At 43.2% G+C, this 18,934-nt stretch overlaps 2 protein-coding genes across 3 annotated transcripts in view; both read right to left on the minus strand.

The window, feature by feature from the left end:
• Positions 1-18,934, minus strand: part of UST (uronyl 2-sulfotransferase) — a 287,679-nt gene that overhangs the window by 74,722 nt on the left and 194,023 nt on the right. The gene's annotated exons all lie outside the window — the stretch shown is intronic.
• Positions 1,778-17,128, minus strand: LOC132376370 (serine/threonine-protein kinase 3-like). The gene is given in 5 exon segments (XM_059942052.1): positions 1,778-1,838; positions 11,647-12,055; positions 12,058-12,283; positions 13,678-13,795; positions 16,716-17,128. Coding segments are annotated over 5 exon segments (1,227 nt in total).

Below are 18,934 nucleotides of genomic sequence, written 5' to 3' on the forward strand. Positions count from 1 at the left end.
GGGTACCCGGCCCGGAGCAGATATTCAGCCAGCATTTCTCGAGTGAATGAGGAAGTACCATCAGTTCCAGGCCCCACTGAATGAACTTGGCCCATTCTCCTCTTTCCACTTCTAGGTCAGACTCCTAAAAGAACATCACTGCAGATTTCAAATTTACACCTCTTATAAATATGGTGGTTCGCAGCCAGTCTCATTATTTGATCCAAACTGTTTTAGAAAGAAGTTGGTGCCTTAAAAGAACTTCTCAATCAATTAACACAGAGCCTCCTAGCACTATTCTCTGGGGGTCTGGGGATGATCAGCGCCTACTACTGTTCCCTACTGGCTTTCACAGAGAAAAGGCAAATGACTGAAACACAAGAATTTTCTGCAAAATCCCCAAAGTAAAGCTTCTGTGCGCTAAGACGGAAAATATGAATCTGAAAGTCTGTATATCTGGGATTATAATTTTATCCATGAGAACACCCCGGTGTCATGTGAACGAGGTCAAACAGGTAAATGGAGAAGTAGCATCCAGTTAACTTGTCCCTGAATGTTTTCTTTGGCTTCTCAATCTTAATGCACTAATTTGCTTAACTATTCAAATTCAAAAGCAAGAAAGATCTCCTTGGTGTCAAAGCTTAGGCTTGCTCCTCCAATATTTTTATTACAAAATCAATCCATGTTTATTATAGAATATACGGTTAAGCAAAAAAAGGAAAATAAAAAGCAACCATAATCAGAGGGAGATGTGATTAAGGAAGAAGAGTCAAAGAGCTGCAACATCGCTGCCTTTCAAGATGGCGGAAGAAGGCCAGGAGCCAAAGGAGTGCGGGTGGCCTCAGGAACTGGAAAAGGATGATCTGCTTTATACTACAGAAGATGAAAGGCCAGTTGCTAAACCTGTGTAAGGATCAGCTATAAAATGAGGACAATACCAAACTTAAAATGGCTGAGATTATGGAAGTGTATGATCTTCTGTTTTGGTGGAAAATGGATAATAAAGAGACAAATGAGAAGTTCCTGAAGAAATCCAAAGATAAAAGCCCAATGAAGAAGAGAAATTCTTAGTGTAAATATATACATTAGCTCTAAGTTTCAGATTTAAAGATAGTTTGTTGGGTGTAGTTTCCATTTGTGATGGACTCCTTGGTTCAAAGGCACAGAGTATATGAAAATTTTTGTCTGTTAAAATTACATTTTCAGTATGCACAGCTAACTCATACATGCGGAAAACCTTTTAAATAAAATATTCCTTGAAATAAAAAAAGAAAAAGCAACCATAAATCTGCCACACAAATATAAATATTTTAAAATAAAAGATATAAGGAATTAAAATATAATAGATAAAAAGAAAAATATTTTGGTGTAGAACCCTTTTTAGTATTTTTTATATGAAAGTCTATTTTGGTTACTGTGGGTTGTCCTGACTCTAATGCCAAATTCCAAATAAAATATTAAAAAGAACAAAGGAAGCAATGGTCTTTGAACTTTATTACCCTACACACATATTTTTTTTTTATATTTAAATGTGAAGTTTCTTCACAAAGTGGCCCTGTTTCTTTAGTTGCATTTCCATTGACTTAAATGTTCCTCCATCTAAATTACAAATGGAGAAGAGTGGAATTAATAAAGTAAAAACTCACTGATTACCAGAAAGCTCAGGAAAGTTTGTTATTTACCATATGAACTGGCAACTTATTAACTCTTGTATTTGAGGAAGAGATGTGAAGATTAGACAGAGCCTTCACCTCTCAAATGATAATGGTCAATGGCCCTGGGCTTTGATGTCTCAGTTTTACAGGTCCCGTTTTGGAAGAGTAAACATGGCTGCCTTAATTAGTAAATTATCTGTTAACCTGGAAAGACACCGGACAGAGTTGGGGACACATAATCTGCATTTGCTGTTGTTAGAACAGATGCTTCTATTAACGCAATCCAAGTTGTTTTCAGTTTATTTGAACGAGGATAAAGTCCAATCACTTTTGTTTACCCATTATTTTGGTAAGGGTCTCATGGGTTACTTTTTTTCCCCTTAATGCCCTGGCCCTCCGTCAAATCAGTCTACAGTATTGGTAAAATGCTAATGCAGTTTGTAAAAAGTAATGGAGACCCAGGTGTTGGATTTCTGCTGTGGCTTAGCTACTCCTTCAAAGAGGGAAGGCCCTGAAATTTCTGACTTCAATATTCCACCTCGGTTGTTCCCTCCCTTCACTGTCCTAAATCCTTTTGAACCTTTTAAGCTTTTTAACCAAGGTTTTTATTTGGGGGCACTTACTGAGGTCAAAGAACCCCACCTTCTGTGAAGCTCCCACAATGCCATAAATTGCTTCTTTAGAAGTCTAGAGGCTTCAAATGATAACAAGAACACTGTAAATTACGTGTTTCTTGTATTTTCAAAGGCTTTGAACATCTATTATCCCATTTTTACTGGCTGATGGAGGACTGATGAGGATCCTACATTTCTAGAAGGGCCATTTCAGAAGAGCAGAAATGGCTGTAAAGCTCACTCCTGGCTCACTCACTGGTGGTAAAGGGGTGTTGGAATGTGGGTGGGAGAGAGTGCAGGCTCTGAGCTGCTGCCTGACGGGCCAGTGAATTACCATGAATTACCCGGAAGCAGGGCAATGTGGAGGAGGAACAAACAAGCTGCATCCTTGGAAACAGGCAGAAGTTTCCTTTGAAGAGTGGATTTGGCAATGGAAAGAGGCAAGTTGCAGTGTTGAAGTGCAGAGGGCTGGGGCATGGCTGGGAGGGGGCAGGGAGCATGAGACAGTGCATCACCTCGCAGGTCTACACCTGCAGGTTAGAGACCAGAGAGGCGGCCTCCTCTGGCTTCCTGCCTGTCTTTCAATGGAGAACACCAGCCGAAATGAACGTCAGGAAGTTTCCGGTGTTGCTGATTTTTAAATAAATGAAATTAACCAGGTAATTGACATCATGATGCAGGCTCTGCCTACCTGTCCAATCTTGGGTTCCTGTTCCCGCCTCATCCTTTATGCCCCAGCAACCTCTGCTGCCTTTAGTTCCTCCCGTGCAGCAAGCTGTTTCAAGTTATTCCCTCTCTGCCTGGCTGCCTTCTACTTATCCAGCAAGATTCAACTCGTGTCACCTCCTCCAGGAAGCCTCCTGGACATGACCTCCACAGCCATCCACTGATGCCTGTAGATAATGCCCTGGTGTTAGGACCCAAGGGCTATGTGCCTGCCACTCCCCTTAGACTGTATTTCTAAGAGCAAAGTCTATCTTGTTTCCCCAGCCCTTACCACTGCACATGGCCCAGAGCAGACGCCCAGTGCCTGTTTGGCTGAATGATACACGTTTGATAAATGAACACATACACACGTGATGAAGATGAAGAGGATTGAAGCAAGGAATAAAACTTGAACGTGCGCTCCACAGCAATAGCAATTTGTGTCCCATTCCCTGATGGTCCCAAGTGCCGAGAAAAGGGCCTCTCTCGTACTTTTTATTTTAAAAGTATTTTTAAATAAATTAAAAAGGAAGAAACGTTTTTGGAAGTGGTGCAGAAGTGGTGATTTACAGATTCTTTTGCAATGTCAAAAGATTTCAAAGAGCTTTGCTTGTGGGCAAGGGTTGCTGTCATGATAGACCTGCTTTTTCATCTGGAAGCAGGCTTCCTGGCATAAGCTTCTTCCTCAGCTGGTTCATGTGCACTAGAAATATTTTTAGTAGCTCACATATTTTGCAGTTTGAAGTGACTCTGAAACCTGAGTCTTCTGACTCTCAGGGACACTTAGGGCACATTACTTTCTACAGTGGCCAAAGTCCCCGGGCTTCTTTTCATCCTAACCTTTCTTGGGTTGTTCTCTACAGATGCTGTGCTCTCAGACTCTGGAGCACATGACACAGGCAGCATGCAAATTTTATTTCCCAAGCTGGAGAGTGCAGAGCTGGGAGGATAAACAATTTCACAATAAGCTGCTAGTGGCCAGGCAGGCAGGAAATTAATATATCCTCTGGTCTGTGGGTGGGAGTAGGCAGGAAGCATATCAATTACATCACTGGGCTGTAATGGATGTTACAGTCCTCTTCAAAGGTCATCTTGAGGTTGAAACACACTTTCCAGTAGTGTCTGCCTTTATAAATGTAAGATGCAGGAATTCATATGAGTGGTAACAGATATAACTGTACCGGACCCAACATTTTACATAATTTCATAGATTACCAATCCCTAATCATCAGTAGAGATATGTACATATATCAGTGTTACCTTCGAAGGTAAATACTTATTCAGCAGTGGGGTGGTGGGCAGGGGCGGGAATACAAGGAAGTATAAGATAATTTCTCTTCTTATCCTGGAGAAAGTTTCTGTGTAGGTAGGGAGCAGGGCGCACAACAGTGATGATGAAATGCAGGGAGGACAAAACACAGGGCATGACAACCCTTGCTACAGGGATTCAGAGGAAGGAGGGTGGCTTAAGGAATTTTTGGTATCAGAAATGAATCAGAAAATCGTTAAGCGAATTGCCTGTAATATAGAAGTTGGAGAGGCAACTCTGGAGTCAGATGACCTGGATTCAAATCAGTGGCATACTGGTAAATGTATAACAACCACCCTTCCTGAAAAAACAAAGACCTGATTTATAGCATTTGCAGATTTCCATGGTGTAAATATGCCTACCATGGCCAAATTCAAGCCACCATCTTGATGTCAACTAAATAGCACAATTCCTGAAAATTTAACAGTTGCTCAGAGCCAGTCCAAGCCAGCTCCAGCACACCATTGGTTGAAACCCAGGCTCTGCTTCTTACTAGTTGTGTAAACTTGAGCAAGTTACATAGCTTCTGTAGTCCTTAGTGTCTCATCTGTGAAATGGGCATAATAATATTTATCTTAGAGGGATGCTGTAAAGATTACATGAGATAATGTATGTGTGGCAGGTATGAACCTCTCCTGTTGTCGGGAGAGTAACTGACCAATGGTCCGAGATGCTTTGCTCTGAATCTATCACCTCATTCCTGCTGAGGCCACGGGCTGCTCTAAGCCAAAGAATGGCAGAGAGGTTATAGCAGGCCCATTCCTGCAAGCTGCAGGACTCCTCCGATGGATGACTTTGACTTGAAGATTCCCCACTGGCTTGGCCAAAACTTTATTAGAACTGCACTGTAGTCTGAGCTTCTGCCTACCCAATTCTTCCTTCTCTGTTCTTCACGGGGGTCAGACCTACAGCAGGTATGATGTCTTTTTCCAATTCCCTTTTCCCTCACCAGCATTTCTCCCAATAAATCTCTGCATGTCCAATCTCATCTTGGCTTCTGCTTCTCAGAGGAACTTAGCATGCTAATCACTTTAGACTGTGCATATAGTAAGTTCTCAATAAATATTTAATTTTAAAAAAAGAAGAGTCAGGGCTTCCCTGGTGGCGCGGTGGTTGAGAATCTGCCTGCCAATGCAGGGGACACGGGTTCGAGCCCTGGTCTGGGAAGATCCCACATGCTGCGGAGCAACTGGGCCCGTGAGCCACAACTACTGAGCCCGCGCGTCTGGAGCCTGTGCTCCGCAACAAGAGAGGCCACGATAGTGAGAGGCCCGCGCACCGCGATGAAGAGTGGTCCCCGCTTGCCACAACTAGAGAAAGCCCTCGCACAGAAACGAAGACCCAACACAGCCAAAAATAAATAAATAAATAAATAAATAAAAATTTTTTTTAAAAAAAGAAGAGTCATGTGGGATTCCGTTGCTCTTGAGGACCTACTCCTTCCCCTGGTAAGTGATCCTGAGAGAGAACATCCTCTTTAGGAGAGACGATGACTATCAACCCAGGGGTGCCTCTGCCTACCTCATCAGGGCAATGCAGACCAACACTTCCATCACTATCTCCATTTTTCTAGTTTTGTTTCGCTGGCCCCTCCTAGTCACTTCCAACGATGACGAACCATCCTCCCTTCTCAAAACTTGTTCCCTCTGATTCTGTGATGCCACATCTCTATGTTATCCTCTTCTTCGGACTGATGCGCTTGTTTCCCTTGTTTCCCACTCCTCAAAGAGTGCTAAAAAATGGGTGACCCACAGGCTTTTTATCCTCATCCTGGATTTCACCAAATGGCTTCCATTCAACAACTTTCAGCAAATAATCAGTGAGCGCCGCCATTGTTCCAGACATGATCTCACCCCTCACGGAATATAGATATAGATACAGATGTAGATATATAGATAGGTATATATAATTACCCTTTCTCTGGATACTGATAATTTCCAATTCTATATATTTAGCCCGGCCCTCTCTCTGACTGCTGGATGTCTCCATTCACATGAGCATCTGAAACTCAGCATATCCAAAGCAGAACTTATCTTTCCCGCCCCTCTGTACCTGTATTCCCCACCTACAGTAGTACCCTCCATCGAATTGCTCCAACCAGAAACCCAGGATCTTCCTTAACTCCCCTCATCCTCCAGCTCCACATTCAATCACTCAGGAAGCAATGACTGATTCTTCCTCAGACATGTATCTTAATCTTTTCATTCCTATCAGTCTCCTCTACCATGCCAATTCTATTCCAAACCAAAATAGTTTATCTTGCCCTACTCCAAGCATCTTCCCCTTGCACAAGATTTCAAATGCAAATCCTATCATGTCACACCCCCCTCCCCGACCACAATTCGACCTGTCTGAGACTTTTCATTGTTTTCAGAATAAAGCCTCACATACTTATGATATATTTGCCCCTGCCCACCTTTCCATCTGCACAGCATACCCCTGTGCCCTGCCTTCTAAACTCCATCCAAATAAGTTTTGTAGTACCTGGGACTCTTGATTTACGTACATACTGTTCCCACAGCCTGATCACCTCTTCCAGTCACTTGTTTAATGTCTGTTTCCCTGACAGATTATACACTCCATGAAAACTGGAACTACATCTGTGTTTTTCAGTACTGCATTCTCAGTATCTGCCAAAGCACTGGCTACAGAGTAGGTGCTGAGTACTTGTTGAAAGAAAGAGAGAATGAATTAACCATATCAGAATATAAATAGTCCAAACATTTATGCACAAGATGTACATAACCTTGTGGATGGGTAGGTTCATTAAAAGATGTTGGTAACAAAATGCCAGACCTACCAGTTTTATTTATAATTAAAGAAAAGAACCCAGGAAGAAGAGTTTAACATTAAAAAAAAAAAAAAAAAGCTGTCAATTTCAGTCACTGTGAGGGTGTGAGTGAGCATGTGTAGGTGTGTGTGTGTGTGTGGCGGGGGTGGTGACAGGGGGTCCACCATGGTGATTTGGTCATCTTGAGATGACTGTGTCTTCCTTTTCTGCACAAGCATGAAACTGAACTAGGCCGTCATAATAAGTAGACTGGTGAGCAAGAGACTGGAAAAGTTTAGGAGATGGCCATCACTTCCGGGCTTCATAATTTTGTTCCAGAACTTAACATACACCTTTTTCAGACTTTCCTATATTTCACAAATTTGTTCATGACATTCTATTTCTAAATTCACTTTCTCTGATAAATACCTGATTTAGTTTAGCCTTTACAGTCAACACCATCATAATGAGGGCAACTCCATGTGGTATTTCCAACCTTCACGCTCCAGTCCTAACTCCTTAAATGAGTGGATGAGATGAGATAACCTCTATGCTTCTTTTCTGTCTTGAAAAGTACTATGATTAATTAAGGTCTGTTTTTTTTTTTTCCTCCCTTTTCTCAACTCCCTGGGACCCCGTGTTAAAAGGGCCCTGATGACAAATCCTGTTCTTACGTTTGCCTTCCTCCTTGCTAATCTTTTTTCTTCCTTCTTTGTTTGTAGCCTCTTCTAATTTACCAATGATGGTGTGATCGTAAGTCAAGGGCCTACCCAGTATGACACCATTCCAATAGACCCTGGTAAAGATATTTAATTGCTTCTTGCCACAATTTTGTTATTTGCAAAATGGGACTAATAAGGCTATCTTGGAGAACAGCACAATTTTGGAAGACTGTAGACTTAATGAGAAGCTTTGAATTTCTCAAAAGAAAAGCCTTTTGAAAACTTGGTGTTAATTCAGCCCTTGGTGTAAAATCATTTATTTTGACTGAATTTTAAAATTCTCAATGTTAAATGTGGCTTTGCAAATAAATTAAATACAGATTTTGCTCTGCAGAAGCCTGACTTCCACTAATAACATTTAGAGAGGATTACTTGAGGTATCTTTTAGCCAAAATATTAAAATTAATACTGGATGAAAAGTAGAAACCAAAGTAGTCGTCAGGAATAGGGTATAAAGCAAATAATGCCCTTCTCCAGGTTAGAAGAACTTTTTCACGAAGAAGAAACACTTCTAAAAATTAAATTTTGTTGGATTATCGATAACATTTTATTTACTTATAAACAAGCAAGTGCTATAGACCTCAAGTTTAAAAGTACTATTTGCTAAGGCAGCTAAACCTAGCAAAACTGTTTCTTTTTGCTTTTGATAGTAAAATATTAGTCTAATTAAATTGGTGTAACTTAATTTCATCAGCTATAATAGAGAGCTGAACTCCAAGACCTGCCATGCCCTGGGAAGTGCCTTTAGATCCATAGAGGCAACAACTAACTTAGCTGATAACAACTAAGCATCCATTTTATCCAGAAAAAAAAATCCAGCTAATCATCAGTCATGGCCTAGAGGCAAGTGAGAGACCTGTACATAAAATACAGATGTGCACATTTATATGAATGGAGAAACTTGAGGATACACTGACATGGTCATATATTTATCAAACTGTGAATCAATCCAATATTCATTTAGTCATTTATTCAACAAATAATCTTTGAGCACTTACTATGTGTCAGATCCTGTTTTTTTATTTAAAAAAAAAACTTTTTTTAGGTGCTGAAGACATGCGGGTGAGTAAGGCCGCTAAGTTCCCTGCACATGTGCAGTAAATCCTATTAAGTCCTTCCTGCATGATGGGCTCCCGGGAAGCAATGAATGGGATGTATACAAGGCAGGGAAGATGATACGTGACCAACAGCAGATGGAATACTTGACAGTCAGGCTGAGAAAGGACTAAGGAAACAAGCTGAGAGTCACATAGGATGAAAAGAGGCAGTTCAGCATGGTGGTTAGGGACATGGCCTCTGAAGCCAGACTGCCGGAGTCTGAATCCTAGTTTCCTCACTTCATGGGTGTAACTTAACTCTGGGCAAGTTGCTTAACCTTCCTGAGCAACAGGCTAGTCATTAAATTGAGATCACGATAACATAATAATAATCTCATAAGACTGTGTTATGAGGATCAAGTTAAGCGTTCAGGTACTAAGGAACAGCGACCCAGAGGTTGGGATCAAGAGAGAACAGTGATGAGATTTTGAAGGATGGATAGGATATATGGATGGAGAGAGAAACGAGAAGAAGACTTTCCAGCTTAGGGTAGCAACATAAGGAAAAGAATGGATATGGGAAGGAGCCTGTTCTCAAGAGAGAATGTGAGAAGCTTGGTTCAATTAGCATTTATTTGGGAAAGCAGTAAGTCAATGCTGGCAGCATAGGTCCAGATTATTGAGAGTCTTGAAAGCCACAGAAAGGACTTGAGAATTCATCACAGAAGGCAGGACGCACCAAGCTTCTTGAGCAAGAAATTAAATGACAGGATGTGAAGTGCTGCTTTGGAAAACGAATCTGGCAGCACTATACAGGGTGAAAGAGCGAGAAAGTGGCTGAATCAGAGGAGATTAGTTAGGAGGCTGTTCCAGTGCTGAAAAACATTAAAGACAGTGCTAATGGCAGTGGCAATGGAGAGAGGGTGAGTGACGTTGAGAGACATTCTAAACAAAATAAAAAGGGTTTCAGTGCAGATTGGACTGAATGGATGAAGGAGAAGAACTTTCCAAAACAAATCAGGGTAATGGTATATTGATGATGTATGTATATTATTCAAATGTTTTCAATTGCAGAGTGATCAGAATGGGCAAACATAGAATAGGCAAGATGCATGAAACTGCCTGCACAAAACTCTCGCAGGATGCCCACGGAAGACTGAACATGAGAACCCGATGAAGATGCAGAGCCAAGGTATTAATGGAAAGAAAGAAATATTGTGTGACAGGAGGAGCCCACCTGTGAAGGGCCAGAAACAGAACCCACCATTCAAAGTAAATGATGAATTACTCAGGCTTTCACGTCTGGGGTTTGCACACAAAGGTAAAAGGCATATACTAATGTATGATATTAGTGATCTGAATTTAATGAGGGGAGCAGCTGGAAGTGACCAAGTTAAAGTCTCAGATGCATATTAAGTCAGAACAATTCAAGTGAGGGGTTTTATTTGCTGACTTCAACTTAGTTTCCACAAGTAAAGGAGAAATAACACTCATCCGGAGAACATGCTGATCACACGGGGCTAAGAGTGAGCACAGTGGGAGATGCGGTGTCACTCAAGGTCTCCCACGGTGCTTCTCAAGTCCATCTAAAACTTAATGTTTTCTGGGGATGTATGTGGGGGGAGGGAGAGCTGACCAAGCTGATTTTAAAGTTTCTATAGAAAAATCAACAAAGACAAAAGAGCTAGAACAGTTAGGGGAAAAGATTAGTGAGAAGAGATTAGAGCCCACCAGATAATAAAATATTTAGTATATAATAGTTATTGTATAGTACATTAATTGTATTGATGATATTATTGTCTATTATATAATAAAATGTATATTATGTGATTATATATTAGTTTACACACAAGAGCACACACACACAGATATATATGTAATAGTGTTCTACTATACCTAAAGACACAGATCAATGGAATAATATAAAAAGTCAAAAAATTGATCCCTCCAAAAATAAGAATTTATTATATGGTAAAGGCGACATTTTAGTGTGAAAAAATAAATTATTCTGTAAACATTGTTGAGATAATTTGTTAACCATCTGGGAAAAAAAAGATATTGGATTCATATGTCACACCTGACAGCAGGATGGATCAAAGATTTTATATTAAACAATAGGAATTACAACAAAAACCCCGGAAGACACCATGGAGAATTTTTTTAATAGCTTCAGAGCGAAGAAGGTCTTTCTAAGTGTAACACACAACTTAGAAGCAGCATTTCACATCCTGACGTTTAATTCCTTGCTCAAGACGTTTGGTGAGTCCTGCCTTCTATGATGAATTTTCAAGTCCTTTCTGCAGCTTTCAGGACTCTCAGTAATCTGGTCCTGTCCTGCCAGCCTTGACTTACTGCTTTCCTAAATAAATACGTGTTAATCAAACCACGCTTCTCACATCCTGTTTCCAAAACTGGCTCATTCTCACTTGCATTATTCCTATGCTATTCATTGGTTAATCTATCCTTTTTCTCTTGGTTTGTGATGCTTTTTTTCATTGAAGTTTTTTACTGAGATAATTGTAGATTCACATGCGGTTGTGATGCTTTTTGGTTAAATATTATGATAATGTTTTTTAAAAAATAAATTTATTTATTTGTTTATTTTTGGCTGTGTCGGGTCTTCGTTGCTGTACGCGGGCTTTCTCTAGTTGCAGCGAGCGGGGGCTACTCTTCGTTGCAGTGCGCGGGCTTCTCATTGTGGTGGCTTCTCTTGTTGCGAAGCACGGGCTCTAGGCACACGGGCTCAGCAGTTGTGGCGCACGGGCTTAGTTGCTCCACAGCATGTGGGATCTTCCTGGACCAGGGAGCGAACCCGTGTCCACTGCATTGGAGCAGATTCTCAACCACTGCGCCACCCGGGAAGCCCAAAGTCAAAGTCTCCATCTTGAGGAACTTCCCAGTTATCAGGAAAAACATTTTTGGACATAGGGAAGGGTTCATGCATATTCTGATTACAGTTTTCATGACTCTTATTCTTGAAGTCCTGTTTATCAAAGTAATCCATGAAAGATGGTCTTTGTACTTGTGGTGAAGTTGCATTTCTTTTCATAGTTCCATCTTCTTCTTCCTCATCCTCACTGTTTATAACCATGGTCCCCAAGTCAGACTCTAACACTGTGCTATTATGTTCAATCACGGCCTGGGCCCCTTCACTCATCGTGCTTGTGGGCCTCATGGTGCCCATGCTTTCCGAGCTAGTCTTCACCATGGTGTGGGAATACAGCTCATCTTCATCCGAATTTTCTTCTTCCAAGTCTCGCTCTATTCTTCATGTCTTTTAGCCTTGATTTCCATAGCTTCTGTGATCAAGTCTCTTAAAATTGATACAGGTTTTGCATTCCTGATAAAAGGGTGCGGTAAAAGTTGTGTTGCAGTAGCTCTCTGCTCAGGATTCCTCACTAGGCACTTTTTAACAAAATTGGTGAAATCATCAGAACAAAGTTCCGGCTTCCTGAATGTTGGTGGTGGGTTTGTGGGAATCATAAAAATAGCCTGGGGGTCCGGCAACAGGAGGAGGAATTCCCAGAGAATCAGACTTTGAAGGCTAGCAGGATTTGACTGCAGGACTTCGACAGGACTGGGGGAAACAGAGACTCCACTCATGAAGGGCACACACAGGGTAGTGTGCGCATCGGGACGCAGGGGGAAGGAGCAGTGACTCCGTAGGAGACTGAGCCAGGCCTCCCTGCTGGTGTTGGAGGGTCTCCTGCAGAGGCGGGGGGTGGCTGTGGCTCACCATGGGGACAAGGACACTGGCAGCAGAAGTTCAGGGAAGCGCTCCTTGGCGTGAGCCCTCCCGGGGTCCGCCATTAGCACCACCAAAGAGCCTGCATGCTCCAGTGCTGGGTCGCCTCAGGCCAAACAACCCTAAGTATTATGATAATATTATAACAATATCGATAGTTGACATTACACCTAGGGAACAGAAAGACACAGAAGAGTTTTAAGCAGGAGAAGGACAATGGCCGATTTGCACACTAGGTGCTATGACTGTGGGTTGGAAGATGAACTGGAGCCAGGCTGACCGGCTATGAGGCTTTTGCAGATATCTGGGTGGAACATGAGGAGGGCTTTGTTGGTGACCCTGATGGGGAATGATCTGAGAGACGTCAAGGAGGAAGAAGCGACAGTCTTGGCAGCTGGACTGGACACTCTTGTGCCCTGCCTCCCGTTCTCTTGGCCACTTTTTACTCTAGCCATTGCTGCAGCCATGAGATTCACGCAGAAGTAACCTGAGAGCAACCTTGCTTTCTGTTCCCAGTGCTACACCCAGAGGAACCCACATGGCACCCATGTGTGCACAGCCCAGATGTGCGGGGAGTTAAGGCTTCATGAGGTGAACCTGACAACACATGATGAAAGCAGTGGACAAATGCTTTCTGCTTTCCTCAGTCAGAAACATTCTAGGGCAAATTCTACCCTGTCCTCCCACAGTGCTGGCAGGCTTGAGCCTCGGTTTCCACGGGAGTGACCAATGTCAGGACACGCCCTTGTATTGACCTTCCCTCCTCCCCTCTCTCTCCAGTCCCCCACTCCTAGTCCCTGGGATCACTGTCCAAATTCTAAAACCCTTTATCCAAACCCTTGCCTCAGGCTCTGCTTTCAGGAGGATTCCAGGTTAAGCTGGTGACTGATTGCATATGGGTTGGGGGGTTGGGGAAAGAAAGCAGGCAGGGATGACTCCAGAGTCTCTTGTATGGGTGACTGAACCGATAGGGGTATCACTCACTATTAATGGAACACAGGAGGAGATGGGTTTCTTTGTGTGTGGTAGAGGCAGAGTAGGAACAGATGCTCATCTTGCCATAGCTATTCCCATCACAGTGTCTGATGCTTTGCAGGTGTTCAAAATATACTGAAGTTGTAAGTGGAGAGAAGAGGCAAACATTGGTGCTTGGTCCACATTTGTATCTATTATTAAGTATGTACTGAAAGTTGGGCTGGGTGTTGGCCAGGTGGCTGTGAAGGGTGCTGGGATTAAAAGAGGAGATCATGTCCTGCCATCTGAGAGAATTATATTTTAGTTAAACATATAAGACATATACAAATGTGAAATAATTTGAAGGATTTTAGAAGCAATATATATTAACAAGTAAAAAATATATATTATTTATATTAGCATGTAAAAAATAAATATAATTCACACCAAGTAATAATTACCTGGAGAAATAAAGATTAGCAGTAATCAAGGTTGGCTGAGGTTAATCTTATTGTCTTGGTTTATTTTTTATTTTTTTGGCCGTGCCGTATGGCTTGAGGGATCTCATGTCCCCAACCAGGGATTGAACCCAGGCCGCAGCAGTGAAAGCCCGTAACCACTAGGCCACAAGGGAACTCCCTATTGTCTTGGTTTAGATCACTTTTCTTAATCTCATAGGGTTTTTATTTATTTTAATTATTTATTTATTTATTTAGGCTGTGTTTGGTCTTCGTTTCTGTGCGAGGGCTTTCTCTAGTTGTGGCGAGCAGGGGCCACTCTTCATCGCGGTGCGCGGGCCTCTCACTATCGCGGCCTCTCTTGTTGTGGAGCACAGGCTCCAGACGCGCAGGCTCAGTAGTTGTGGCTCATGGGCCCAGTTGCTCCGCGGCATGTGGGATCTTCCCAGACCAGGGCTCGAACCCGTGTCCCCTGCATTGGCAGGCAGACTCTCAACCACTGCGCCACCAGGGAAGCCCGATTTTTATTTATTAATAGTGGTCAGATATGGAATGCCATAATTATAGTGAGATTTCATCGTCAACAAAGTTTCCTCTGTCTCTTATTGAACTTGATAACTTTCTTTTATGCATCTGCTGATTCTTTTGACAAGTCTCATCCAAGAGCTTAGTTTATTTCAAACGCTGGCAGTGAGTGTTTAAAACTCTGCAGAGTGGCGAAGGGGCAGCCATCTCACTATAAACGTCATACCAGGGGCTTCCCTGGTGGCTCAGTGGTTAAGAATCCGCCTGCCAATGCAGGGGACACGGGTTCGAGCCCTGGTCCGGGAAGATCCCACATGCCGCAGAGCAACTAAGCCCGTGCACCACAACTACTGAGCCTGCACTCTAGAGCCCGTGTGCCACAACTACTGAAGCCCGTGCGCCGAGAGCCCGTGCTCGGCAACAAGAGAAGCCACCACAATGAGAAGCCTGCGCACCGCAACAAAGAGTAGCCCCCGCTCGCCACAACTAGAGAAAGCCCGAGTACAGGAGTGAAGACCCAACACAGGCAAAAATAAAAACAAATAAATAAATTAATTTTTTTAAAAAACCCTCCCCTTTAAAAAAAAAAAAAAAAGTCATACCGGTATAACCTTCCTCTTCAATGCAAAAAAAAAAAAAAATGAGTATAGAAACATTTAGCTACATGTTGATACAATTCCATTGTGTTTTTAGTTTGTAATATGAAATGCAGAGCCATTTTTAAAAAGCTTCATTTGACTTGAAATCGAGTAGGCTTTGGTTAGAATTCTTTCATTTAATCATGAATGAAGATTCATGTCATGTGAGGGAAGAGTCTCCTGACATGGTGCCATATCCCTCTGCTTAGTTTCTATCCTCCCTGCAGTCACAAGTATTTAGCCTTGTCCTTCAATTTCCAGCCATTAGAGGGCTAAGGCTGCTGCAGCTAACAGACTCTAAGACTTGTTTCGAGAGAGCCTGAGCGAAGCAAGCATTTTTCCAATTACACACTCTCTAACTCAATTTACAGTTATTAGAAAAACTGCCAGCTATTTCTTGTTAATTTTGACATTTTCATAAGTACTTACAATTAGAATTCAAGCTGAGATTCCAATAAATCTCTTAGATGTTTTACACTTACTTTCCCTGTCTTTAGACTTTGCGAAATATTTTTAAGAACACGTTTGGAGGTCCTTCTGCCTTTGGGGAATTTATGCTGTGTATGTAAAACAGTTGGGCGGTGAAAAAATATTACAGTTTGGCAAAGCAAATTGAGGAAAACTACAGAGGTGTGCCAAGTTCTGGAAAACAAGTGTAGGATATGAAATTCAAAATTTTAACACAGATAAATCGAGTCATTAGTTTTTTACTTTATATAAAACTTCACCGCATAACTTCTTTGAATAGCAAGCTCCCTGGCTGCATTTAAAAAACATTATTTTAAAGAACATTTCCTGACTGCATTTAAAGTGTAGTTCTATTCATCCATGTCTTTAAATTTAGCATTTATTGTATTTTATGAACTGGCCTGCATTTAAAGAGTGACGCACGTCTCTTTGGAAAAATGGCATTGGATTCTAAATGCCTCATCGGCCAAATAAGATGTCTTCATGCTAAAATATTTTATTCATCAAAGTACTTACACTCTGTTTTATTGCCTAAAGCACGCTTCCTAAAGTGAGATCTTAAATGTACAGTATAATATACTCTTTGGTTTCCCACTTCAGTTTAAAAGAAAGCCTGACTTAAGACCTACACAGAGTATTCGTAAATACAACAAATCTTACACTATACCATCAGACTCCTTTAATGACATTTATCTGCACACGCCAACTAAAAGTCTAACAAATAAAAAAAATTCCTGAGGGGAAAGCAAATAGAGCTTTTCCAAATGTGCAGAGGATATAGTAAGTAAGCTTCTAGAAGATATTCGGGAGGTATATCTCTCAGTAAAAATAGCTCCTGCTAATACAGACAAGAATGGATGTGTTGTTATTTCTCAGTAGTTCTCAGCCTTAGCTACATGTTGGCCTCACTTCGGGCTTTTAAAAAGTCCCAAAGCCCACCCTGCACCCCTGACCAATTAAACCAGAATCTTTGGGTGTGGGACCCAGGCATCAGTAGTTTTAAAAGCCTCCCAGGTGATTCCAATGAGCGGCCAGGCTGAGAACCACCACCTTCATAAATCTGAGCCATCCGTCCCAGCTGGGGTGCAGGGCTGAGCCCCCAGCAAGGAGGCAGCTGCAGCTGGTCGCTGACTCACAGTGAGGCGCGGGGGTCCGGGGCAGATGAGCTCAGCTGACAGGTGGCCAGCGGGATGCACCTGGCTGTGCTCTGGCAGCTTGGATTTGATGCCCCTGATGGGACCATCCACTGAGAAAGCAGGTCAGGCAAAGCTGATTTGGCAGCCTCCTCGGGGACATCTGGAGGATCGCATCTCAGTCCCAAAGCTCCTCGCCTCCCTAAACCCTCTGCTCCAGCCAAGCTGGGTGGCTGACCACGGAGCAAGCCTCGGGCTCTCAGGCTGTTACACAAACTGCGGTCCTCCTGACCCTCACCCCCGCCTGAATCTGCATCCGTCCCCAAAGACTGAGCTCCCACCTCGTCCAGGGAGCCTCCCGCAAGGATCCCACCTCTCACTGATGTTTCTCCTCCTGAATTCTCCGGTGTCTGCATCATTCTTTTGCTAATTAAACATGTCCCAACCAGTGACAACTCCTCAAGTTTGGCTCTTCTGTTGCCAGCCAGGCAGTTAGCAACTGGAAGGACAGTGAGGTGCCCCCCCCAACTGTAAATGCTCCCCCATCACCACCCCTGCCCCCAGAGCTGCTCCTCACACATGGTCCTCGCTCCATAAACACCTGCTCCTTGATTGTTTATCTCCCCCTTTGATCACTGCAGTAGCCGAAGATTAACTGGAGCCCTTTTCTGCTCTGTATATTGAAGCTAAAGTAATTTTTTTTCCAAAATGTAAGTTTTAGGATCCCATGTAAACATGCTCCCCCATCCCCAGCCCTGCTTTAAATCCCTTAGTGTCTCCCCAGTCCTCTTGAACAAGCCCTGGGAGGTTCTGTGGGGCCCGACCCCTGCCTGCCCACACTATGAGATTCAGCTCTTCCTTCCTCCCTCAGCTCACCCCACTCCAGCCTCCCTGGTTCTTCCCCCATGCTCACTTCGCTCCCTTCTGCCACAGGACCTTTACATGTGCTGTTCCCAATGTCTGGATATTCTCCCTTCTCCTCTTTCCCTTCACGTCTTAGTTCAACCATCACTTCTCTGACTTCTAGGCTTGCCAACTACCCCATTCTATGCCTGGACAGTGGCACATCTCTCTGTGTTGTAAAATGTGATGCAGTTACTATTTCACATGAATCTGTGTGGTTTTGGGATTAATACCTGTTTCCCTCTCAGGACTCTGAGCTCTGTGAGGACAGACACGGGGTCTATTTTTGCTCAGCGTTTTATTTCCAGTTCTTACTATTGCGCTTGTCACACAGAATACTAAATCAATATTTACTGAATGAATCAATGAATGATGAATGAGTAGATGGATGGATGAATAAGTCACCCATAGGAGTAAAAATAAAATGTATGACTGGCCCCTTGGTTTTGCAGACCAGAGACAGGAAAGCCATAGTTTGGCGCCACTGCACGGCAGCATGCCGCCGGGGAGAGCAGACGTGGGCTCCCCACCGGTGGCTGGGACGAGCCGAGTTTCAAAATGCCTGTCATGCTCACAACCCCTCCACAGCCCCTCAGTCCCCGCAGTCCTAGGTGACACTGTGGTGGGCAGGACAATAGACCCCAAAGACGTCTACGCCCTTAATCCCTGGGACCTGTGAATATGGGACCGTATCCAGCAAAAAGGATTCTGCAGATGAGATTAAGCTTACAGTCCTTGAGATGGGGAGACGATTCTAGATTATCTGGGTGGGCCCAGTCGATTCACAGAAAGCTTTAAAAGTGGAGAACCCTTCTCAGCTGGTTAGAGAAATGAGATGGAAGAAGAAGGAGGAGAGGGCTTCCCTGGTGGCGCAGTGGTTGAGAATCCGCCTGCCAGTGCAGGGGACACGGGTTCGAGCCCTGGTCCGGGAAGATCCCACAAGCCGCGGAGCAACTAAGCCCGTGCGCCACAGCTACTGAGCCTGCGCTCTAGAGCCCGCGAGCCACAACTACTGAAGCCCGTGTGCCACAACTACTGAAGCCCGTGTACCACAACTACTGAAGCCCATGTGCCTAGAGCCCATGCTCCTCAACTGCATTGAGAAGTTCGTGCACTGCAATGAAGAGTAGCCCCCGCTCACCACAACTAGAGAAAGCCCGCGTGCAGCAATGAAGACCCAACACAGCCAAAAATAAATAAATAAAATAAATAAATTTAAAAAAAAAAAAGAAGAAGGAGGGGGAGAAATGTCAAGCTTGGGAGGTACTCAACCCACCACCAGTTACCTGGAAAATGGAGGGAGGGAGCCACGGTTTAAG

The sequence above is a fragment of the Balaenoptera ricei genome, chromosome 12 (genome assembly GCF_028023285.1).
Source record: "Balaenoptera ricei isolate mBalRic1 chromosome 12, mBalRic1.hap2, whole genome shotgun sequence".
Classification (NCBI taxonomy): Eukaryota; Metazoa; Chordata; class Mammalia; order Artiodactyla; family Balaenopteridae; genus Balaenoptera; species Balaenoptera ricei.